The sequence below is a fragment of the Spermophilus citellus genome (genome assembly GCF_964194105.1).
Source record: "Spermophilus citellus genome assembly, chromosome: 6".
NCBI lineage: Eukaryota > Metazoa > Chordata > Mammalia > Rodentia > Sciuridae > Spermophilus > Spermophilus citellus.
Window position 1 is genome coordinate 23,879,631 of NC_138187.1, and position 25,189 is coordinate 23,904,819.

Genomic DNA, 25,189 nt, shown 5'->3' on the forward strand with positions numbered 1-25,189 from the left:
TTATAGAGCATGATCGGATTTGCTTTGGGGGAGGTGATCTCAGCACTATGGAAGAGAGCTTGAGGTGAGAGTGTGCGGAGAAGGCCATTCCACTGGTCATATGACATTCATAACTCGGGGTATTGACCCTTAGACTTATTGTCCCTCCATGGTTGTCAGAAAGGGAACCATCTATTGGAATATGAGGCAGATGGGACAGCCACAGGTAGACAAGAGGTGAGACTTGGTTGTTAAACTTATGTTGGGTGGCAAGGTGAAGATGACACTTCTATCAGGTACAGCTGTGGAACTTGAGGTCCAGGGAAGAGCATGTGTGAGGTGTGGCCATGTTAACTGGGAGGTACTGGTTCTGGGTGGGCTTTTTGGTGGAAATACAGTTGTGCATTGGTTAATGGCAGGGATACACTCTGAGATATATATCAGTACCCTGTAGAGTGTACTTACGCAAACCGATAGCTGAGAGCCTGACATGGTGGCCTTGTGCATCTGGACCCGATTAAACTCTCACTCTTAATACGACAGAACAGTTTCATTGACAAATTTGTCACTAATGCTTCTCAATTTGCTTATTTCTATCTTGTTAGTCAGCTTCGCATTGCCATGATCAAAAGACTTGACAAGACCAACTCAGAGGAGGAAACATTTCTTTTGGGCTCACAGTTTCAAAGGTTTGGTCCATGGTCCTCCAACTCCATTGCTCTGGGCCTTAGGTGGGCAGAACATCATGGGGGAGGGGTGAGGTGGGCCTTAGGTGGGCAGAATGTCATGGTGGAAAGCAGCTCAGCTCATGGCAGCTGGGAAGCAGAGTGAGAGGAGCCAGGGATGAGATGCTGTCTCTGAGGACACTGCCCCAGAGACTCACCTGCTCCAGCCACGCCCCACCCACCTACAGGTACCACCTGGTTGTCTGCACCAGTTGTTAATCCATCAAGTGTCAGTCTATCCACCAGCGAGGCTACAGCTCTCATAATCCCATCCTCTCACCTTGGAACATTCCTGCATTGCCTAACGCAGGTGCTTTGGCAGGACACGTTTGGCAAGAGCCAAACAACAACTATCGGCTATAGGGTGTGTGTGTGTGTGTGTGTGTGTGTGTGTGTGTGTATGCATGGGCACGTGTGAATTACAGCCTGCTGCTTCTAAGGCCATGACCCAAAAAGCAACGTGAAATTAATCCAATCACGAGAGAAAAAACGATGTGAGCAGGAGGTGTGAGGCTGCTTCTGCACAAGCGGCCCCCTGCTCTTCACTCTCAAGTAAAGGAAAGGGGTGGACAGTCCACACGCACCAGAGCACTCACCTGTTACCGCTGTCAAGCAGTCTGTGCTGGACGTGGGCATGACCGGCAGTGCAGTGCACCGTGTGACTGCATCAGCATCTGCACAGATGTGCTGATGGTGCATTGGGCTGGGACACTGCAAGGATGGCTGTGTCACCAGGCGATAAGAACTTTTCACTTCCTTGATAATCCCTTGTGTGTGCCTCGCTTACCAACGCAATGTTCGGGGGCACATGACTGCACTAGGGTTAGGAACGTGAGTAGTAGATATGCCAGTAATGCTGGTTTCTCCTGGTACTGGGGTGTTGTAAGGACGTTGGACAATTTCCAGCAGTGCCTCCAGCTCTTGTTCACTTCCTGAGGTCAGGCCAAGGCGAAGAGGGTGGAGGTGTTTACTGCTGGGTGCAGGAGGTCAAGTTCAGCCACTTTTCCACTTACAGCCATGTCTCTTTCTTTCAGGAGATGGCCAGGTGGATTTTGATGAATTCATGACAATTCTTGGGCCCAAACTGGTGTCTTCAGAAGGTCGTGATGGTTTTCTTGGAAACACAATAGACAGCATATTCTGGCAGGTAAGAACATTTTTTTAAAGGTTAAATTTGACAGAAATGTGTGTCTGGAACTGACTTTGTCTGAGTTCTTGAGCTTCTGTGTAGCACACGAGCTCTCTTCTGAGAAGGGGGCGACGTGCCTCAGTTAAGGTCCATGCTGTGTCCTCTGATCGAGGAATGGGAACTCCACTCATTTGAGGTTCAGAGGGGTAGGACATCTCCCCTCTTTATAGCAAGACTTTTGCCTTGGGGAGAAAGGAGATTCCTCCACTTCAGATTCTTTTTCCTGGAGACATTTAAAAAGATACCTTGATCTCTGACCCAGTTCTGTCCTTGACCCTGGTTCCAGGAGGTCCTTGCTGAGAGCCTGGCATGGTGGCCTCATGCATCTGGACCCTATCACACTCTCACTCTTAATATGACAGAACAGTTTCATTGACAATTTTGTCGATGATGCTTCTCAATTTGTTTATTTCTATCTTGTAAAATCGCTTAGGAGACTCCTCATATCTACATTCTAATTAGAGTTCTACGAAATGATTTTCACATTAGTTCTCTAATTTTGAAATGTAAATATTATTTTGTGAAATTTGGGAAATGGTTTGTAATCATTATTTTAATAATTTGAGTCAAATAAATTGTCAAGTTAAATTGAATTACTGGTTAGGCACGTAAAACACTGTGCAAACACAGTACGGTTTCTTTAATTTCTTGATATGACTTTTCCTCTGCACCAGGGCTATTTCTGTGACCTAGTAAGGGTTCCAGGTGACAAGTCTCTCTTGTCTTATTCTGTCACTCAACTTGCATTTAACCAACAAGTATTGACTAAGAGCTTGTTGTAAACCCTGAAGGCTCATCGGTCATTGTGAGTTTTACAAAAAGCATTCAAGACCAAGTCCTGGCCATTTAAGAGTTTGGCGGAAGGAATGCAATTCAGAGAGAAAACAAGGGAGTGGTGAATGGGTATGGTGGTCACCAGACTGTACTGTCCTTGAAGCCAGGACTTCACGTCAGAGCCCCTTGGCCTGGCCCATGGCCCACAGGGGCCCTCAGTGGTGGAGTGAACAGAGGTTCCCAAAGGCAGAGAGGCATGGTCTTGGGGGCACAGAGGAGGCTTTGCAAAATGGCGGCACTTGCTTTGTTCCTTGAAGTACCAGGAAGCTCTCGGGAACCCCACTTGCCAGATGGAGAGAAGCATGGGTGACGGCAGGTACGGTTGCAGGCCTGCTCCCTGAGTGTCAGAAGGGGGGTGCAGTGAGGATGGGGTGATTTAGGCCCTGTGGGCAGAATGGACAGGGGCCTGAGGGGAGCCAAGGGGGGACGCTGCCACAAATCTCCCAACTCACTCTTACAAACAGGGCCACAGACACGCCTTCGCAGAGGAGGATTTTAGATTGGACATGCAAAGTGGGAGGGGTGGACAGTCCTTAGGGTCTGGAGCATCAGGAGGTTGCGTTGGAGACCCAGAGGTGGGATTCCTAAGAGCCGCTGGGTGAGCTCTCCAAGGGAAGCCATGTGGCAGGGGACAAGCAGAGACAAGGCCAGGTCCCGGAGGAGGTCCTGCGGCAGCAGGGGCACAGTGCTGGTGCACACTGATTTTGGGTTCTCACTGGGGTCAGGAATCTCCCTGGGACCCCACTCCATGTGACAAGAGTATTCCTCTGCTCCCATAGCCCTCCAGTTATGCCGTGACAGTTGGAAAGACAGACAGAACTGGAAGGGAGCACAGAGAGATGATGGAGACCTCGCTCCCCTGGCCGTCTCCCAGCCCAGGCGGGTCCACTCCTCAAGGGCACCTTCCCTTCCTGATGTCCCTCTCTGTTCGCCCCCAGTGCTTCCTACCGTGGCCACCCCCAGGGCCACTCTGATCTACAAGAATGCTCCAAGGCCCTGAGTGCTCGTCCTGGCTGCACACTGAGAGGAAGGAGCCCTAACCTTCCCCCTCACACGGCTCACTTCTTGCTCACTTCTTCCAGGGTCTCCACGGAGTGCCCCCAGGGCAAGCGTCCCTCTCACACTGTGCTGATGGCCTCTGGCATGACTGGGACAGGTTAACGTGCTCACAGACACTCCGTGTATCCATTTTACCAAAGACCCTTGTCCTGGCCCAGGGTGGCAAGATGGGGCGTGGGAAAGAGCAGAGGAAGACATTCCACTCTGAACACGGCAGTGAGGCCAGAGAGGCTGCACAGAGCTGCTCTCTCCCGCTGTGCTCACAGGCTCAGAGCTTATGGCTCAGCAAGCAGTCCTCAGTGCTCAGCCTCCCCTGCCTCCCCTGCTGCATGCCCACGCAGAGGCAGGAAGCAGTTTGCAGAACATCCTGAGCCCCCAGTCTTCCTGGGAGAGGCTCACGCCCCTGGGGCTTGGGGGGTTTCCTGGTTTAAACCAAAGCTGTGGGTGTGTGTGTGCATGTCTGCACGTGTGTGCACCTGCATGGGTGTGCGTCTGCACATGTGTGTGCGCCTACACGTGTGCTCCTGCTTTGCCACAGTGGCTGCAGGTAAGGGGAGCAGGGAGAGGAGCAGATGGTCAGCTTTGTGCCCATGGTGCCCAGGCAGGGATGCTGATCAGGAGGAGCTGGTGCTCTAAAAGGTCCATCCTGCGTAGGAGGCTCCACCAGGCTTCCCGCCAGAGACAGGTTGCCATGGAAACAGATACACGTTGCTTACCTGGAAGGGAATATCTGTGGTTTATGGGTGCGTTAATAATGCATCACACCAAAGTCTAGAGACAGAGACAACTGTAAAGACATACTGTGCCACGTGGAGTCTGTGGGCCGGGAACTGGAAGGCGCCGTTGCTGGTTGGCTCTGGCTCAGGGGCTCCTCGGAGGGTGCTGTCCAGGTATGGGCTGGTGCTGCAGCCATTGGAAGGTTTGGCTGCTCCTGGAGGATGCACTTGGAGCTGGCTTGCTGGCATGGCTGGCAAAGGGGTGCCAGCTCTTGACAGAGGCTTCCGGTACCCGCAGGGGCCCCTCCACAGTGCTGCCTGCCCATCCCCCTGACCTGGCAGCTTCCCCCGAAGCAGAAGCTGCAGCAACTTTTATAACCTGACTTTGGAAGTTAACTCCGTCATTTCTGCAGTGTCCTTTGGTACACAGGCCCTGCCCGTCCAGGGTGAAGGGCCTGGAGGCAGGAACATTGGGGCCTTATGGAGACTCTACCAGAGAGGGCTCAGCTCCCGTAACTGGGCTTCTTCAACCCAGTGTTGCTGCCTCGAGCCTTGGTTTGCCCCAGGCTTTGAGGAAGCCTGAGGTCAGGGCTGCTCTCTGGGTCACTGTGGAGTGGCTCTCCTAGGCAGAGGCTCATCTTCCTAATCAAATCTGTTCTGTGCTCTTTCCTTACCAGCATTCTAGCTTTCACTGTCAGGGGTAAAATAAAATCAAATGGAATCTGCAAAAACAACTATTTATCGCTTAGCGCTAGTCCCGAAATTATGAGCTCCCGGCTCTCTGCAGGAAATTGGTGTCTGTGAAGGTGGAATTTAACTGGCTACAAATACAGCTGCTTCCTAAGGAAGAGGCCCCCGTGATGTGGCACTGAGCACCCAGCATGCAGCCCCCTCGGGGAGGCTCACCGAGTTCCCACACCCAGCTCGAGAGCCTCTGTGACTTTACCGTGTTTGCACTAGCCTCTCGTTGGGTCTCCGTATCTGCTGGTTCTGCCAGCGGTCCTCTTGGAAGCGGGGTGTGAACTGTTTGAAGTTGGCTGGGTCCTGGTGTGTGGCAATGACAGAGAGGAGGGAAGGAAGAGCTGGGGGCCCACTCGGGTGGGTCTGGCCTTCGGCTTGGTGCTGCAGGTCCAAGGTGGTGGCTAAGTGCGGTCCTCGGGGCATTGCTGCTCTGCCATCCCTCTGAGCCACACACCAGAGCCCAGTTAGGTCCCAGAATGAGTCTGAGTGGATGGTGGAGGCCCGAGAGGCCCAGGAGTGAGGCCCCACCGTGTCACACACAGCCTGCGAGGAGCCTTCCTTCTCCCTTGGCCAGGACATCTGCGCGGCCGGGGCCAGGACAAGCTGAGCAGCCTGGGAGGTGAAGCAGTGCTGGCCACAGGGCCTGGTACTCCTGGTAAACTCCTCTCCCTCCCAGGGCAGGGGAGTGGGCCTGGGCCGGCCTGTGTGTGTGCCCTGGCTGGGGCTGCCCTGGGGCCCAGGCAGGGGGTACCCTGAGGCCCAGGCAGGGGGTTCCCTGAGGCCCAGGCCTGGGGTTCCCTGAGGCCCAGGCAAGGGAACCTCTGGGGCCCAGGCAGGGGAGCCTCTGTGGGAGGGTGGGCCAGGTTCCTGCTCTCATGGCCCCAGTCAGCCACCTCACCAGCGTTTGCTGGTGTCGGGTTTCTGTTTTGAGAAATGAAACACATGCAGTGTCAGCAGACAGAGCTGCCTCTGGACTGCCCAGGGGGTGGGAATGCGTGAGGGAGACAGGACATCCAGGGTGCCTGCTGGTCAGCTGTAGGGGGACAGGACGTCCAGGGTGCCTGGTGTGCTTAGGCGATGCTCTGCAGAGCTCCTGGGGCCAGGGAGCGGAATGCAAGCTGGTCATTGCCACAGAGGGATGTGCGCGGTCACCACCCAGCCTTGGTCCAGGTCTAGGCCGTTTGCCCACCACCTTGCTATGGCTCTGGTGATCCTCCCTCAGGCTCCGCAACCTCCTCTGTGGGAGATGCACAGGTGAGGCAAACACCTGCCAGTGCTCCCCCCACTTGGCCTCCTTCCCACCCAAGTCTGGCCCTTGCCTGCCTCCCGCCTCCCTGGTCATCTTCCTCTGGTTTGGTCCTGACTGAGTCCTCCCCAGCCCAAGGCCATCGTCCACCTGGGGCGCTGGCAAGCTGGCTCTGCTGTCGTGCTGAGGCAGGCAGAGAGCATCGTGGCCTTGTGACTCGGCAGCTCACGGTGCTTTGTGCCCCATGGTCGTGATATGGGAGAGGGCACCCATATCGCGGCAGGCTCAGGGGATCCCAGATCCGTGGTGCCTTTAAAGACTGGGAAGAAAGACAGCAAGATGCGGGGCAACTCTGTGGTGGGAAGACGGGCAGCGGATCCCCGTATTTTCTAAATACCAACAGTGGGCATATGTCCCTCCTTCATTAGGAAGAGAAGGGAGTCGATGGTGAGCCAGGTGTCTGAGAATCCCTTCACCTGTGAGGTGGACCACCTGGCCCCGCGGCCCACGCTGGCAAACCTCGCAGGGAAAAGCCAACGGAAGTGTTTGATCACTTGCTCATGTGACACCCTGGAGCCAGGGCCCAGACCTAGGAAATACCTTTGTCAGTGTCAGGACAGCTGGCAGGCTGGTGGCAGGTCTCTGCACACGTCTCCCCTGGCACCCGCAGGGTGGCTCCCCCAGTATTGTCAGTGTGCCACTCTCTGGAGTAGTGGGTCCCAGCTGCTACTCTCCCTGGCGCCATCCTGGGGGGACCTAAACAGTGTTCAGCGGTGATGCCTATCACGGGTCTGCAGGGCGGACCACGCTCCGAATCCCTGAGTGATTGTGCTGAGTGTGCGATGGAGAAGGGGAGGCGTCCGGTCAGGAGCAGCTCCCCAGTGCGTTCCTGGACTGTCCTCAGACCCACTGCACCAGGCGCCCTGCCAGCTGGTTTCCATGGCCCCCAGGTGACTGCCGCTCACACCTGGGTGAGAACCACTGAGATACCAGACTTGAAGGAGCCTGAGGTGTGGGGAGGTGAGGGGGCCCTCAGTTGCCCTCTGTGATGCAGACCTCGGTTCCCCTCTGGGTTTGGTATTTGAGGTTTTCTGTTGTCCACAGCCATGAGTATAACTGGTTTTACTCCATGTGACACTGCAGTTTCAAACGATTTTTTTTAAGGTAAAGAGGTTTTGTGTCAGCAGGTGGTTAATTTCTAAGCAGGAAGGGCTAGGATGGGGATGAGAACTGGCCCCTTCACTGGGCCCTGCCCTCCAGGCCACGCATGGCAGCCAAACTTTGGTGGTTGCAGGAGGCCCTGCGGCCAATTAACCCAGACAGCTGCGGCCGGCTGGGCGACCAGGCTACCACCAACGGTGTCGCCGTCTGCGGGTCACCTCTGTCAGCACCGTCGGATCAGCAGCTGCCTCCATTGGCTGGAGGCTTCAGATCCTGATTCATGAGTTCATAAATCTTTGCTCCAATAAACTCTGCTACGTTTGATTGATCCAAGGAATTAACTATCAGAGATGACTTCCTGAGCATGAAAGCCGAGAGAGGATCATAAATAAAACTCTTCACTGAAAATTATACAATGTTCCGAAAGCTACTTGGTGATACTTAGCCACACCTGTTGCCTGTTTAAATCCTACAGTTAAAATCAATGCCGTGTCCAGGAATCTGAGAGATCCAGAAAAACACAGCTCTAAAGGCGGGATACTGTATGATTATTTGAAATAACATTCTCATGTTATAGTCGGTGGAAGAGGCCAAAATAGAGGTTGGATTTGTAGTGTAATTGCCTGGCCGTTTGTGGTGGGGGGACTTGGACCAGGAAGCAGACTCAGGTCCCCACAGGTAGAGAAAGATGAAGATGCAGTTAGGGTAGCAGAGAAGCTGAGGAGGCTCAAGCCTCAGCTCCAGCCTCCACAGTTCATTTAGCCTCTTTTTATATACAGTCTGAACCAGAAGGCACCCTACCCCCAGGGTCATCAGTTTGACGCTTGTTTACAGGCACCATTCAGGACCTCAGGTTCCTACCCAGAATCCCAGTGTGTGTGACCTTGGTTACACACTACCTAGGACTCACAGCCCTGGCAACACCCTAAAAACAAACCCTAAAACACACAACGTAGCCCACGGGAAGCCTGGGCCAGGGGCCTGGCTGTGGCGTTCTGGGCCTGCGGCTCCGTGTCTGTCACTGTTCCTGGGTGTCCATCTGTTGTACTTCACTTTACATTCACTTGTCTTCACCTATCCTGTACCTGTTATGTTCACCGAGAGGAAAACTGGATGGAGTAGACAACAACTGTTATTGACTGGAATCAAGGTCACTGTCCTTGTTTCTTTCCAGACTTGGGACTTTCTGAAAGTTCTCCACATAGGCTGTAGGGTGGGTCCTGTTATCATTCAATAAAGTCAACAAAATCTCAAGTTAACAAATCTCATTAAAATACGTCTGTTTTCAAGAGCGGAATGAAAGAGTGATTGGAGCCAAAGGGTCTCTAAAACCGGTACCCACTGCTACACAAACAGGCACAAAGTCCATGTGAGGGTGTGAAAGCAGGGTGTCAAGGTCAAGTGCAGCCAGCAGCAGCCAGGAGGAAGCTGGCACCTGGGGCTTCCTGTCACCTTCTCCTGGGGAGACCAGCCGTCAGAGGCCTGGCTGCAGGGCTCCGTGCTCCTCCCCACGTCCAGGTAACCCACGTTACAGTAGAAACTAAGGCAAAGGTAATGTTGAAAATCTCTCTGAAGTAAATTCAAAACCCACAGCTAGGCAGAGCCGACCAGCAGCCTCAGGCAGAGAGACAAAAAGAATCCCCACGGGGCTGGCAGGAGGGTCCGGCACAAGGGGCTCAACCCTTCTTATTAAATTTATTTGATTACTTATTTTTGTGGTGCTGGGGCGTGGACCCAGGGCCCTGCCTGTGATGCCCAAGGTTCTCCCGTGGCCCTGCAGCCTCAGCGGAGATGAATTCTCACGGCCAACAGGAGCCTCCTGGGGGTTATTTAAAGCTATTTTCTTTTACTCAGTCTACTTGTCCTCGGGCGTCCAGTGTGTAGGGGTAACGAGGACACTGCACACACTCGGGAGGTCTCGTGGAGAGGAGAGAGGGAAAGGAACCCTTCCCTCAGGGCCTGCGTCTTGGCCCTGAAGGGGGGGAGGGGGTCTAAAGGTACCAGCAGGAGCAGGAGGCTGGCATGGCGCTGGTGGGGACCTCTGGGCAGGCTGACTGGCTCAGGTAAACGGGGCCTGCTGTGCTTCAGGGTGGTGCTTCTGGTGCACCCTTGACCATGGATGGCTCTGGGGATCTTGATGCCCCAAGACAGTTCTGAGGTTCCCAGGCTCAGCCAGGGAGACACAGGGAGATGCCACATTCATGTCCCTGCCCTGTCTCAGCCAGGTGCCAGGCTGCGGCCCACACTGTCCTTAGGGGCCATGTGGGTCTACTTTTCCTACTTTTGCTGTGGTGAATAGGATCTGATTTTTCCAGGTGTATTTCCGTCTCCTCCTGCCCGTCCAGCTGAAGGCAGGTCTGGCGGTTACTGAATTCTCTCATTAGCAGCGTCTTGTCTGTTCAGCTGCTATAATAACCCCAGGACTGGGCGGCATGGAAACAAAAAGCATTTTTTTTCTTCAAGGTTCCGGAAGCTGGATGCATGACCGGGTTCTGGCGAGGGCCTCCTGGGTGGTAGGCAACCAGCTTCCCCGTGTAACCTTGCGTGGTCGGAAGGGCAGAGGGAAGTCTGGGGTCCCTCGTGGGCCACTAATGTCATTCCTGTGGGTCCAGCCTATGACCTCTTTGCCTCTGAAAGACTCCCTGCTCCAGGCACGATCACGTTGGTGCTTGAACCCTTCAGTACGTGAATTTCGGGGAACAGAACAGCAGTGCTAGATTTTTCCATTAATTTTCTTACCTTATCTTGTCTGCAAGACTTTGTCTACAAATAGTAGCGACTTTGTGGCAATGTATCTCTTAGGTCCATTTGTACTCACTGGGGACAGAGTCATCCTAAAACCTCTAGAGGTGATGGTGTTTCAGGACATTAACCTCTAACCCAAAGATTTTTAACGTCATGAATGTCTGTCAAGTGTCTTTTGACTGTAATACTAGGATTATGGGTGGTTCCTGCTTTGAATTACAGATACGACGTGGTAGTTAATGAATTTCCTAATATTAAATAACTTCTGTTCCTAAGACTAATATTTGTTGTTGTGGAAGGTCATTTTCTTAATGTAATTTGAATTTATAATGCAATTTTAAAATTTGATTTATGATTAATTTTGATTTTTTGACCCATATTTATAAATAAAAGGAGACTATAGTTTATAGAAATTCTGTGAGTGTCATTGCTAGGTCTGGAAACATCACTATACCAGTGTGAGAAAATTAATTTACTAACTGTCATCTTTTGTGACCTGCAGTAATCTCTATTTAGTATAGAATGTACTCGAGACTTTGAATTTGAGTGAGCCAGTTCATAACCTGTCAGTCCAGTGGTTGAGCGGTTCTTGTTTTTTGGGGTAATTGTTTGATAAACATGAAAAGTTAATTGTGCTTCAGTCTATTTTGAAAATTTACCTTACCCTCAGGAAGTTCCCGGGTCCTCAAAATCACCTCTTTATTAGCAGTTACTTGCAAATATGTGGCTTGGAAACTAGTTGGCAAGCGTTCTCTTTCCATTATAGCGTCTCCCATTGTAACTGTTGTTTTTCTCATTTCTATTAATCTGACGGGCCAGATGGTGCTCTATTTTAGTAACATTTTGGAGAAAATATACTCTTCTATTGAATGAAAAGCTCTTCTTATTTCCTGTTCTCTGCTCTAGTATTTTCCCTTGGTCTGCGCTATACTTCCCCTCCTCTTGTGATGAGGGACAGTTTTGTGACACTGGCTCTTTGGTCTTTATTAGCTAAGAGATTCGGATGTGAACCCTCTTCTCAGTGCAGCCTTTCCCTGTCCTGAGGTCTTGGTGACTGCTGTTGTCACTTGTCACATGGCCTATGATTGTGCTTAGTCTCTTTCTTTTTCGTAGCTACTCGGGAGAACATCACTGAACATTTTGGTTCAACGTGCTGTTAATTTCTCGCCTTTGCGTTGTGATCCGAGGATGCTGGCGGGTGATGTCTTTGTGCCGATTGTGTCCATTCGTGTTCAGCTGCAGCAGAATGATGCCGGGGTTGGACGACTGGCCTCCCAGTTCAGGAAGCAGAATGAGTGACGAGCCCTCTTCAGGAATGATGCTGTGGGAACCCTGTGTGTCCCTCTTTATTCTGCGTCTGCTCACACTCTCTGAGACAGGTGGTGTGAAACCGGCCTCAGTTGCTCCTCCTTCCTCTTTGTGTGTCTGTGTGTATGCGACACTGTCACTCCGTGCCTTTGGTGGAATGACCAACCCCTTCGACGGAAGCCTACTCAGGTCTCTGGGTTGGATGGAGTGTGGTATCATGGTGGCCAGGTGACAGGGACCTTGCTCTTGGGGATTTGTATTCTGGTGTGAGGGGTGGGAGAGAGAGGGAGGCCTTAAACTAACAGATAATAAATAACTTCAGATCATGTGAATTCCATGAGTTCATCCAGCAGGATAATCAATAGAGGGCAGTCCCCATGGGAACCACACAGCTTGGAACAGTTGTGACAAGCAGGGCTCTCTGAGGAGGTGACGCGGCACCACCCCTGGCTGTGGTCTGAATGCTACATGCAGTTCAGAAATGGAAGGAGGTGGTTAGGTCCTGGAGTGGACCCTCCTGAGGGGACTCAGGGCTCTTGTGGAAGAGTGAGGTACCGAGTGCCCTTCTACCATGTGACAATACAGCGAGAAGGACTATCCTCGAGGAAGCAGACCTTCCTGGCCACAGCTTGTGCTGGCACCTTAATCATGGATTCACAGCCCCAGACTGTAAGAATAAGTTTCTGTTGTTTAAAGCTACCCAGCCTGCAGTATTTTGTTATAGCATCACAAAGAGACCAGGACACCCCTAAATCATGAGAATGTTCTAGTTGTGCAAGGCATTTGTTTCTACTAGTGGGTTCTTATCCATCCTTTTCCTTTATAATAGCCTGCTTTTTTTAGGTCTCTCTCTCTCTCTCTCTCTCTCTCTCTCTCTAAGAATCATAGCGTCAGATTTATCTTATAAGCCACTCTGAGAGAATCTGCCCTTTAATAGAGTAGTTTAATCTGTTGCTAATCATTTTATATCTGCTTATCCACACTCCATTGGTCCTACATTAGTATTTCTGGTTTAAAGCCATTTTTTTTTTGTTTTCTGTCTTTTGCTATATTGATTGTTTCATATATTTATCCTTTAAATTTATTAGAAAAATAGCCTTTCTTATTCTAAACCATTTTGCTACTGATTGCCTTCACCTTTATGAAATATGTATTTAAAATTATGTTTGTCTAAATAGCAAATCCAAGGAATCAATATCTTCCGACTTCCTAAAAGAAATTTTAGCTTTTCCGGACCGTCTCTGTTCATTTCCCAGTGTCCGGCATGTGTTCTGTTTGTTTTTATGAATGTATTGGAATGGCTGCAGATTCACCTGCAGCCATAAGCAACCATCTGGGGAGACCCCACATACCCATCACCCACGTTCCTCCCTTTGCCTTTTGCAAACCCCCAGTTTAGATCAGGTATCCTGTCTCTGAAATGCTTGGGACCAGACATGTGTTGGATTTCATAGTTTTTTTTTTCAGATTTTAGAATATTTACAAATACATACTCGATACCCTGGGGACAGACCAGCTCTGATACCCTGGGGACAGACCAGCTCTGCACACCAAGCTCACCTGCACTGAGTGCACACCTTCCCCGTCAGGCCGAAGGTGAGCTCCTGCAGTATTCCCCTTCCACCTGCCGTTTACCGCCTGCCTCGTTCACTTTCCTGCTTGTGGCATCCTGAGGGAGCTTGAGAATTTCAGATGTTGGGGCTTTTGGGTTTTGGGTCTTGAGATTAGCATACTTGATTTGTATAAAACCTTAACAGGGATTATTTTGTTTTGTTTGGGGTGCTGGGTGTCAACCCCAGGCCTCACAGGTGTGAGGCTGTCCCACTGATCTGCACCCCCAGCCCCACCTTCTATTTTATCTTGAGATGGGGTCAAGTTGCCCAGGCTGCCCTGGAGCTTGCGAGCCTCCTGCCTCAGCCTCCTGCCTCAGCCTCTAAACCGCTGAGATCACGGTGTGTGCCACTGAGCCTGGCTGACGCACGCCACCAGTCCTCTCCTGATGTCCCCTGACCTGTGTGTACACACCTGTGTGTTTCCTCTGCACGTTCTGTCCCATGTGTGGGCCTCTGTCACCATCACCCCACGTTCTGCCGGTCACCCTTTACGGACCCCCTCCCTCCCACCGCAGCCCCACTTCTGCTAACCACTGGTCTGTCTTCCATTTCTCAAACTTGGCCATTTCCAACATTTCACATAAATGAATTCACACAGGGGTCACCACATCACAATGCGCTGGAGATGTGTTTGAGTGCTGTTGATGTGGGAGGCCTCCTGCCTGCTCTGGCTTCCGCCTCCTGCTTGGAAGGTGCCCGTGCCCACCTTCAGGGTGGCTTCCCTTTCCATCCTCTTCCCGTGGGTTTTGGCAGAGAAAGTTTTTCATTTTGATTGGGTTCAATTTATTAAATTTTCCTACTATGGATTGTAGTTTTGGTGTCAAGTCTGAAGCCCTAGATCCCAAAGGTTTTCTCCTTTTTTTCATTTCTAAAGATTGCATAGTTTTACACTTGACATTAAAATCCATGATCGGCATGGAGTTAACCTGTTCGCTGAGCTTCGGGTCTGGGCTCTTGTTTCCCCCTGTGATTACATGGGTCCACCTCTGGGATCTCTTCTCAGCCAATGTGAGTTGCTCTTCACCACGTCCAGCCCACTCCCCCTCTTCTTACTTTTCTGAGTTCTTTTTTTTTTTTAATTGCTAATGGGTGTTAGATCTTGTCAAATGCTTTTTTCTGAGCCAGTTGATAGGATCATATGATTTTTCGTCTTTGATTTGTGGATATGGTGGATTGCATCTGTTGATTGATTGTTTTGGACTTTCCTGTGTTTCTTTTGTGCAGTGCTGGGGGTGGAACCCAGACCTGGGTCTTGCTGTGTGATGAGCATCCCCCCTCATTGCCCCCAGCCCCTCACTGCCTGGGGCTTAACCAGCCCTGCTTACTGAATCAAGCATGGCTTGGTCATGGTGTCTGATTCTTTTTGTTTATTGATGAATTCATTCTGTGAGTATTTTGTCAGGATTCTTACATCCAAATTCATAAGAGATGTGGTCTCTAATTTCTTTTTCTTTTCTTTTTTGCATTATCTGTCTGTTTTTGTTATCGGGTCTCACAAAATAAATTAGGAGGGATTCCTATTTCTCCTATTTTATGAGAAAGATTGTCTAAAATTGTGCATCAGAGAAATTATACCAAGTTGGTGTTAATTCATATTTAAGTGGTAGAATTCCCCTCTGAACTATCTGGGCCTGGAGATTTCCTTTGGGTTTTAGGAGCTTTTAAATGATTAATTTAATTCTTTAGTGATTATGGGAGTATTCCGATTGTGCCTTTTGTCTGTTTGGGCATCTGCAGCCCCTCCCAGGAACTAGCCTTGATGGCCCAGGAGCCAGTTCTGCTGAGTCGCTGGATTTCTGAGTGTGGGATCGTCCGCAGCGCTCCCCTTATTACCTTCCTGGTGGTTGAGGTCCATGGGGACCTCCCTGTTCCCCTACTGGCCTTGGAGATCTGTCCTCTCCTGACTGCTGATGCTCTTATTAGATGTCTGTTGGTTTCCTTTTTCCATAGGAGCTGGTTTTCTCTCATTGCCTTTCCCTGCCATCTCCTACCTCCCGTCTCCTTGTTTCCTGCTCTCTGTTGGTTCCTCCCTCTACCGGCTTAGGGCTTCTCATTTCCCGCCCTCCTCTGGTTCCTGGTTCTCACTGTGGAGACTTGGATATCAGTTGGTGCTGTATTTCCACGTTGGTTCTATTCTCTGTGGACTGAGGTTTTTCCTGTGAACCGTGGGTTCAAAGGGCAGGTTGTCTCCCTGTACCCAGCCACCTCCCGGGTGTCTCCTGCTGTGGCTTCTCAGGGGACTCCACTGTGATCAGAGGACACACCCTGCCATTTCAAAGGACATCTGCAGCTGGTTTTCCAGGGTGGCCTGTCTTGGTGAGTTTCCCACAGGCGTCTAAATCACGCACATTCCATGGCTGCTGGGAGGGGGTGCGTGTGTCAGGAGCCTGTGGGCTGGGCTTTGGGGTCCTTGGCCTCGCTGAATCTCTGCTAGTCCTGTCCTTTGCTGGACAGAGGGGGTTAAAGTTCTCAACCATAACTGAAAGTTCCTCTGTTATCCCGCTAACTCTATCCTCTGTGGTTTCACATATTTTTTTTGCCAGTCCACACTTAAGGTCACCGGTGGTCTTTCTGGTGGATGGATCCTTTTTACCATTGCATAATCTCTCTCTTCACGTCTAATAATTTTCTTTGTTCCAAAGTCTACTTTATTGGTTATTAATATGGCCACTGCCGCTTTTTAAAGTTGATATCTGTGCTGGGTGTGGTGGCCACACCTGTAATCCCAGCAGCTCAGGAGGCTGAGGCAGGAGGATCATGAGTTCAACACCAGTCTCAGCAACTGAAAGAGGCCCTGTCTCAAAATAAAACATATACCCAAAGGGCTGGGGATGTGGCTCAGTGGCTAAGAGTCCCTGGGTTCAATCCCTGGTACCTCCCTGCCCTCCCAAGCACCCCTGCCCCCAAACCAAAATGCTACCTGGAGGGCATGTCGTCCCCTATCCTACCTGTGCTGTGGAATTTGACGTGAGTTTCCTCTCAACAGCGTGTACTTGCTGCTTTCTGCCGATACCTGCCTACTTAGTTCATTTGTGTTTACGCTAATTCTTTGGGGCAGTTTTCCTGCTGGCTTTCAGCTTGGTCCCTCTGGGTCCTGTTCTCATTTCCTTGTAACCTGAGTGGGTGTCAGGATCGGGGGTGCACAGATCTGTCTGTAGGCAGTTTATGGAGTGGCTGCTCTGTGACAGCAGCTCTTGACCTCAGGACACATCCTCCTGGTCGATTTGCCGTCCCTCTGTGGTCTGGACCTCCCCTCCCAGGCCCATGTGACGTTCAGTTGCCATTGCAGCAGGGCTAGAGGTGGCCTCTAGGAGACCAAGGTCATGGGTAGACACAGGCCACCATCTTGAGTGGGCTGTCGATGGCAGGAGTGGGCTAATGGTGAAAGGGCGAGGTTGGCCAGCTTCTTCTCACCACTCCCTGCGCTCCCCGCCATGTGGCTGCCCTTGCGGCGCAGCAAGAGGTCTTGGCCACATTCCAGCCGTGCTCTTGGACTTGTAGCCTCAGAACTGTAAGAAATAATCCTTCATTCTTTATAAATTATCATCTCAGGCATCCAGTGATGGCAGCAGGAAACGGACCCAGAGGCCTCCTCCTCAGCAGCACCGTCTTGAGCCTCAGGCAGGGCTGTGACTTCTGCCTCAATGGCTTTCCGTGACTCATGAAGCCCAGGAAAGGGCTAGTTGGCGCCCGCACCTGCATTTCCACTGAGCTGGGGCCTTGCTTTCTGTTGGAAGCGCGTCCTTCAGGTAGCCCTTAGTGGGGAATCTGAGGGTGACAAATGCCTTTTGCTTTTCTCCTCCGAGGACGTTTTGATTTCCCCTCATTCCTAGAGGATAATTTTGCCAGATATAAACCCACAGTTGACAGTTCTTTTATCCTCCAGAACTTGAGAACTTTTGTACTACTTCTGGCCTCTGTGATTTCTAAATGAGGACTCGGCTGTCATTTGAATTCCTTTCCACTCTGAGGGACGCATCACTTCACTCTGGCTGCTTTCCAGAGTTTCTCTGAGTTTTTAGTCTTCAGAAGTTTAATTATGCTGTGTCTTAGGATGGGTTCATTTGAATTTTTCCTGTTTGAGCGTTGGAACAGCTTCTTGAATCTACAGGTTTGTGCTTTTCAACAAATTTGGAAATTTTCAGCCATTACGTCTTTGAGTGCTCCTTTAATATACTTTACTTATTGTGTATTCTGTACTGGGGATTGAACCCAGGGGCGCTTAACCACCGAGCCACATCCCCAGCCCTCTTGGTTTTATTTTGAGACTGGGTCTTACTAAATTACCTAGGGCTTCACTAAGTTGCTGAGGCTGGCCTTGAAGTCGAGATCCTCCTGCCTCAGCCTTGTGCTGCCTGTCCTTCTGGGATTGCAGTGTGTGTGTGTGTGTGTGTGTGTGTGTGTGTGTGTGTGTGTGTGTGTCACAGGCCCCTGAAGTGCCATTTTCTCGTTCTCTGTTTTCCTTCATCACTCGTATGGAGTGAATTCTGTTGAAACTGATCTGTCACCACAGTGATCGAGTCCAACCTCTGTCATCTCTGCTGTCCTATCTGGCAAGTTTCTGATTTCTGCTGTTGCATTCTTCAGCTCCCTAACTTCCGTCTCATTCTTTTTCATGGCTTATGTTATTTGTTGAGATGTCCCTTATCTTTCATTTGGTTCAGAAGAATTGGTGACTGTGGAAGCACTTTTACAATGGCTTCTTTCAAGTCCCGTTGGGTGACTGCAGCCCAATCCCTCCATGGTGACCCCTGATGGTGAACCCCCCATGGTGGTGCTGGCTGGGAGTCTCTGCATCAGTGCTTCCCCTGGTAGACAGCTGCCCTGTTCAGGCTCAGAGTGCTGGTCCTGGGCTGGGGCTTGGGCATCCTGGTTTCAATGACAGTGTCATCACAGAGCCTCTGTGGTGACACTGGAGTAAGCTTGGTTTACCTGGTGCCTCTGGGGCCCTGCTGGTCCTCCTGATGCTGCCTCAAGGGGCAGAAAGGTTTTCCTTAGGTCAAGGTGCCAGGCATGTCCCTTGAGAGGGGACTCTTGGCAGAAATGAAGAGGCTTCCGGCTCAGGGCTCTTCTGCTCGCAGGTCCAGAGCGAGCTTCCTGGCCAGACATTGTGAGGACCACTGAGTGGTCTCTGGGTGGAGCACCTTCCACCAGTGGGGACGGAGGCTTCCAGCCAGGCTGTGTGCCCAGAGGGGGTCCATCCTGCTGGGTCCTGGTGTTTCACCTGAGGGGTCAGCTTTCCTGGCCTGCCAGGGAGGGAGAGTGGGGTGCACTGGAGCCCTGGCCCATTGGCGGGCACGCCTGGTGTTTCCTGAGGGCTCCCCATCCCATCTGGGGGAAGATGAGCCTCCTATTGCAGGGTTTTGGAGGACAGGGGATGCTAGATGGTGCCTGTCCTCTTTTGCTGGGTGGTAGGCGGAAGACAGCCTGCCCCTGTGTCCCCCAGGGCTGGGTCCCAAGCCTGCTCCCCGCTCCCCTTGAGATCCTCCAGCGTTGCTTCGTCATTTCCAGCTCTCAGGATGGAGGGGGAGCAGGCGGAGGAGGTTGATCTCGCTGCCTTGTCCTGGGGCCGAAGCTGACCGCACGGTTTCCAGGACAGTTTGGTCTTTGTGTTTAGTTTTGGGTTCACACTCAAGCCAGTTCCACGTGCTTGTCCCCAGCCTATGTTTGTCCATGTCGTTGTTTCTGCACACTCTTATATTGGAACTCTGTCCATCCCCCAGGGAGCGGCAGAGCTTTTTACTTTTTCCGTGGTGGATTGGGGTTTCTTTTTACACGCCACCTGGGTCTGGAGCTGGCCTGGGCACATCTGTCCCTCAAAGCACCACCTGCTGGAAGCTCCACCCAGTGTGGTGACGCTGCGAGAGGGCGGGGCCTTTCAGAACAGAGCAGGAGGTGATGATGTCACCAAGGGCATGTCCCTCACAAGTGTGGTTGAATACAGAGTTCTTGGGTCAGAGAATTTTAACTTCAGTACCTTACGATCCAATGTTCTTTTTTCATTTTTATTAACACACAGTAATTGTGCATATTACTGGGGCTCCGTGTGGTGTTTGCATACACATGTCAGCGTGCACTGATCAAACCCAGCCTCTCTTTCCACTCTCCCTCCCCAGCCCCTTCCCATTACTTAGTAAGTACTATCCTGCTTTCAGGAGAACGTTTTTAGCTTCCACATGTGAAAAGAGCATGGACTTTTCCTTTGGTGTCGCTTGGGCCACTTACTCTGATGTCCAGTTCCGTCACCGGGCTGCCAGGGCAGGATTGCATGCTTTCTTCCTGGCTGAGTCCTGCTCCCTGTGCGTTGGCCACCTTCTTCATCCCAGCTCTTGTGAGTGTTGCACACCAGGCCCGTGTGTGCTTCTCGCACACCCACTTCATTTCCTTGGGAAGGGTACCCAGGAATGGGGTAGCCGATTCACATGTTGGATCCCACGTTCTCCACGGTAGAAATGCTTCATCTTAATTCATCTTCTAGATGTTCACAGTGCACTTTAGTGAAAGCCTTCACTTTAAAACTTGCTTTGTTCTGTTTAGAATGCCATTTCTCCCCGTGATGATGGGATGATGACGTGCATCTTCGCTGTGCTTTTCCCATTACTGCAGTTGGCCCTCTGAGGCCACAGCCTCGGATCCGTGGAGTCAGCCAACAGCAAACCAGACGTGCAGATTGTCTTCTCCTTACCCCCTAACGACACACCACAGCAGCTCCCTGCCTACGGTGACACTGTACCGCATGTACCTCATCTAGAGAAGGTTCAGAGAACAGGAGCGTTTGTGTCCATCATATGCAGGGACCACTTCCTCTGCATGTGCAGGGCCTGAGCATTGTGGCTGGGCATCCAGGGCCTCTTGGAGCCAACCCCGGGGAGACTGCTGGTGACTGTGTCCCTTCTGCTTCCAGTTACGCATAAAGGACAACCTAACGGTGGCTTCAGTAATAAAGCTGTAGATCTGACTTCACGAGCAGGTGCTCAGGGCAGAGACAAAGGCTTGGAGACATCTTCCCAGGCCCCTCCGGTCACCTCCCATCTCGCCGTCCTTAGTCTGTGGTTAGCTCTCCGCATCTCCGTTACCTGCCGGCCACACCAAGGCTGCTGCAGGGTAGACACCAGAGCAGGGGGGCGGGCGCAGCAGCATGGAACCCTTCTCTGTGGGTACCCAGGGATGGGGTTCATATGGTGGGTGATCCTCTTCTCACACCACAGGAGAGGCCTCCGCAGCCTCTCACTGGCCAGGGCAGAGCCACGCGCCTGCCCCTCGCTGCAAGGGAGGCTGGGAGAGGGGATGAGTGGAACCCGCAGCTCGCTGGGCCCAGGTCTGTGGGTCCTCTGTGGAGCCGCCACACCAGTTCTTTAAACGGACAGGGCTGATGGCCCCAGCCACGCCTTCCTCCCTGCGAAGGAGGGAGCAGAGATGCTCCTGGGAAGGCTTTCGGGTGAGCTACGGCATCCTGTCCTCCTCCCTAGGAACAGGTTGGAGGGCAGCTCTGCTCTGTTTCCCGTGGAGCACTCACTTCCTGCCGCATGGAGCACTCACCTCCTGCCACGTGGAGCACTCATTTCCTGCCCCGAGCCTGGCACTGGGGCTTCCTGTGCACTTAGGTCAGACGCAGGGCGCACAGGGCCCCCCCCCACCACCCAGCCCCATTGCCCTGCCTGGAGCAGCCCTTCACTGCTCAGCTGCAGTCCCCACCACCCTCGGGAATTGTCTGTCATTTTCCTTTGCAGGTGTCTTCCTGCTGCTTCAGTCTTCTCTTATTTCGCTCGGTTCGCCTCCCATGTGACAGGGAGGACTTCCAGGCTGCGCTTCTTTCTTTTCTTTCAGGTCTTGTCCCGTTTTCTCCCTCCTTTCAACCCTCCTCCACATCATGGTTGGCTCGCGGGTCGTGCGCTCCGAGCACTCACCTGGCCTTCAGTGCGAGTTGTGGTTTACGTGTACAGTGTCCCCAGAAGCTGGTGTGTGCGACAGTGCGAGAACGTCCTGGGGTGACCTGGGGGGTTGGGAGATCCCTGACCTAATAAGAGCACTGTCCCCTGGTGCTGCGTGGTGACTGCAGGCAGCTGGGCTGGGGCTTATCAGAGCCCTTCCTCCTCCATCAGGGAGAGGTAGATTCTCCACCCTCTTCCCTGTCACGTCCAAGGGCCGGGCTGACGCATCCCTCCTCCCAGCAGCCTGGGACTGGACAAGGCACAGAGGCTGCTGTTGGGCCTGCTTCTCGGGGGCTGTGTTTCCTTCCTGTGGTTTAGAGGTCCCACTTGGTGGCTGCGACTATCTCCATCCCCAGGAACATGGCCCTCAGTGGAAACTCTTTGCCCAGAGTTTGGCCTGTGGTTCCCTCTTATCTTCTGCTCACAGATGGTGCTGTGCTTAAGACTGTTTCTGTGTGCATTCTGGGAAATAACCAGGGACCCTCCTCTGACGGTGGCCAGCAACCATCCCAGGGGAGGCTGCGTGGGGCGCCAGAGAAGAGCAGGGCTTTCAGGGGAGATGGCCTCACCCCCCCCAGTGCTGCCTCCTTTGGGCTGTGTGACCGTGAGCCCTGCGGGGCCCCTCTGAGCCTCGGATTCTCCTGGTCTGATAGGGAAGTCCACATGATGGGGTCCTTGTGGGCAGGGACAGGGTGTCCCAGGAGAGGGGCTTGGCACACTGTCACGCTGTGCCCATTTCTCCCCCTCCTGTACCCAATGTGCTGCACAGAAGCAGAGGACCTTGAACTTCTCAACCAGAGCTGATGTCCTGGCCCAGACCAGGGCCGCGTCTGAGCCCCTCCTCACAGCCATGGACTCCGAGTCCCGAGTTCCAGCAGAGGCAGGGCCGGAGGAATCACATGGGCAGTTCCTGGCCTGTGGGCAGATAGAGGTCCACTCTTCCCTGATGGCGGCTTGTCTTGTTTCCAGGGCCCCCAAAGGCAGAGGCGCTACAGTGTCCATCCTCCACTTCTTCAGTGCTGGGCACCTGTAGCTCAGAGTGCAGGGGACTCCCTGGGGAAGGCAAAAGGGGAAAGGGTGGGGCCTCACCCTGGGACCGTGGACAAAGGGTGGAGAGCCAGGGAGGCCAGGAGCCCCTCCGCATGTCCCCTGAAGCAGGACAGACCCATTCCTCTCTGAGAGGTGGGGCCAAGGCTGGGGTCACAGGCTCCGGGCCTCTAGCTCCAGGTCTGCCTCCCGGGCGCCTTCAGACTCCTCCTGCCCTCTGCCACCATTTCTGAGATGGGGACTGTGATCCACCTGCCCCAGGGGTCGGGGGCCTACAGGAGGCCTTGGACTACTTCCTGACCCATGGTGAGCACTGCTGGTGTCTGCTGCAAGATGAGGACCTGGTGACGAGAACGGCAGCCGTCACCGTCACCATCGCCAGCCCTCCTGCTGCAGACCGTGGTGGTCATCTGCTGCCCCAGCAGGACACTGAGTTCTGCCTGCCTGTCAGGGCTGCCCTCCCTGTGGCCCCGTCTGCCCGCCAGCCTCCCTGAGCCTGCAGCCTGTGCCCGGCCCCAGGGCGAGGCCCCATTCGTCTCCCTTCATCTTGCCCTGAGGAGTCACCTTCTGCACTCTGCACTGCAGACGCCCAGCACTGAAGAGGTAGAGGACAGACACGGTGTCCTTGGAGGGGAGGGAAAGACAAGCTGCCATCTGGGAAGAGCAGGCGTCATCTGCCCACAGGCAAGGAGCGGCTGTGTCCTCCAGCTCCAGCCTCTGCTGGCGATCCTTCAGGGCTCCTCACTCCTGCAGGACTGAGTCCAGATCCAGACCCTTATGATCTGCCGCTTTGTCCTGCCCCCAGCAGCACCTCATAGGCACCCCACTAATCTCCAGGGTGCCCGTGGTCCCGGCCTTGCCCAGGCCTGCACCTGTACTCCCAGGGCCTCCCCTCAGGGCAAGCACCCACCCCTGCTCCTGGGCTGCTCAGGGAATCAGGTGCCCGGCCACCCCTGGGCTACTCCTGACCCCAGGGTCCCGTGCAGGCCTGCATAACAGCACTGGGCCACATCCTGAAGCCAGCAGCCTCGTGGTCTCCCAGGATGCTGTGTAGGCGCAGCTGACGAGGTCATCGTCGCACCACTTCCCCTCTGTCCTCGGCCGCCCCTCTGAAGTGTGTCCAGCCAAATGACGTCACTCTGCCCCTGTATGGCAGAGCTGGCAGGCCTATGACTTTTGGTCCAAAAGAATTTTACAAATTAACTATTTTACTCATCACAGAGGAGTCCTGAGCAAACCGGAGGAGCTGTGCTTGACGTCACATCCGTGTGCAGCAAGGGCCTGGAGCTGCGGCCTTGGCCTCGGCCTTTGCCTTTCTAGGCCAGTGGCCCAGGTTTCCCGCCCCGTTGTGGGGGCCAGCCTTGGGCACTCTGACTGCTGTTCGCTGGTTGTGCTTCTGCTGCAGGTGTGTGCACGGCAGACAATAGTGGGCTCACAACTGTGCACAGCGGGCAGCGGGCAGCGGCCAGAGGTGGCCGGCAGCCCCGTGAGAGCCCTCCCTCCCCGCAGGGGATCCCCACGCTGTGTGGGTCTGACACCAAAACCCACTCAGGTGGCACCAGACTGCAGCTAGCTGCTTTGGTTTCCCCAAAGACATGGGTAAGACCCGTCCTTGCGGCCATGCGTACGTCTGATGACTTGGTCTCCACAGAGCACAGCTCCAGGACCCCACAAGGACGCCAATCCATGGACATACGGTGGCTCACCTCGGGTGGCATGGTGCTGCGTGCACCCTGCCCCATCTTCTGTGTCTTCTGAGTCACCTCCAGAGGCCGGAGCACCACGAGTGCCGAGTCAGCGTGCTCTGCTGCTCTGTAGAGGGAGTTGTCAGCCGGAGAATCTATGAGTTGAGAATTGGCACAATTAAAAAATATCATCTTTATATTTGTTTATGAAATACGAATTTCCATTTATTAGTATTTATTTCTATAAATACATTTCTCTGCATAAAATGAAAGTTGGTTGATTCCATAACTATGGCCCAGGACTGTGTGAATACTGAGGGTTCTGGTCTCACGCACCCCAAGAATGAGTGCAAAGGGTGAGAGCTCAGCAGCAGATTGTCCAAACAGTGAGGCCAGATTCCCAGCAGGGTGTGGCCCCAGGAGGGCAGCTCTGGGGGTCTCTGTCCAGGGAACCGTGCTGCTCCAGGGAAGAGCCACCTTTCCCTGGAGCGCCCCCAACGGTGCCCTGACTCTGACTCCGCTGGAAGGGTATTTTAATTTCTTCTTCCTATGCGGGGATGACTTAGTGTACTGTCCATGTCTGTCCTGTACTTGTCCTTAAAACAAAAGAACTGCTTGGGTCAGAACAGCTCTGTGGGTGACTGATGTCAGGGTAGTTGATGACGCCTGGGGTGGCACAGAATGTGTGGGCCTCCGGTCAGACGGTCAGACACAGAAAACAGGCTCTAGCCCAGGCTCTTGACCTGGGGAGGTGGTGTCCACTCTGCAAGGTCCTGTCTCCATCAGCCTAGAGGCAGTTTACCTCCGGCCTCACGCCAGACCCCACAGACCCACAGGGCCAGCAGTGCTCCAGTGCACCTTCATTGATGTGTCCAGTCTTGCATCACCAGTCACTTGTGTAAGCAAAAAGAACCAAAGCCTCTCAGCACCATCGTGGAGGACAAGCAACCCGGACGGAGGCAGCCTCCGCAGACCAGCTCTGCCTTTTATGCAGCAGCACAGTCAGTCAGAGGGTCACTTTCTGGGTAGAAAATGGCCCGATTGCAGGAGGAATCTGTGCTTATGTAGGTCACACAGGGGGACCACTGGACCATGCAAGAACTGGACACAACACATCTGCGAGGATGGCAGGTCCAGCGCTCAGCATTCAGTGCTTATCTCTTTCCCTCCAGGGCCGGCTGCACTGTCCCTGGGAAAGGATTTATTTTGG

The 25,189-nt window shown here is 53.0% G+C and overlaps 1 protein-coding gene across 1 annotated transcript in view; it reads left to right on the plus strand.

The window, feature by feature from the left end:
• CALN1 (calneuron 1) overlaps positions 1 to 25,189 on the plus strand; it is a 311,621-nt gene that overhangs the window by 195,149 nt on the left and 91,283 nt on the right. Inside the window, exon 4 of the mRNA XM_081296845.1 lies at positions 1,739 to 1,851. Coding sequence (XP_081152971.1) covers positions 1,739 to 1,851 — 113 coding nt within the window. The remainder of the gene's footprint in view (positions 1 to 1,738; positions 1,852 to 25,189) is intronic.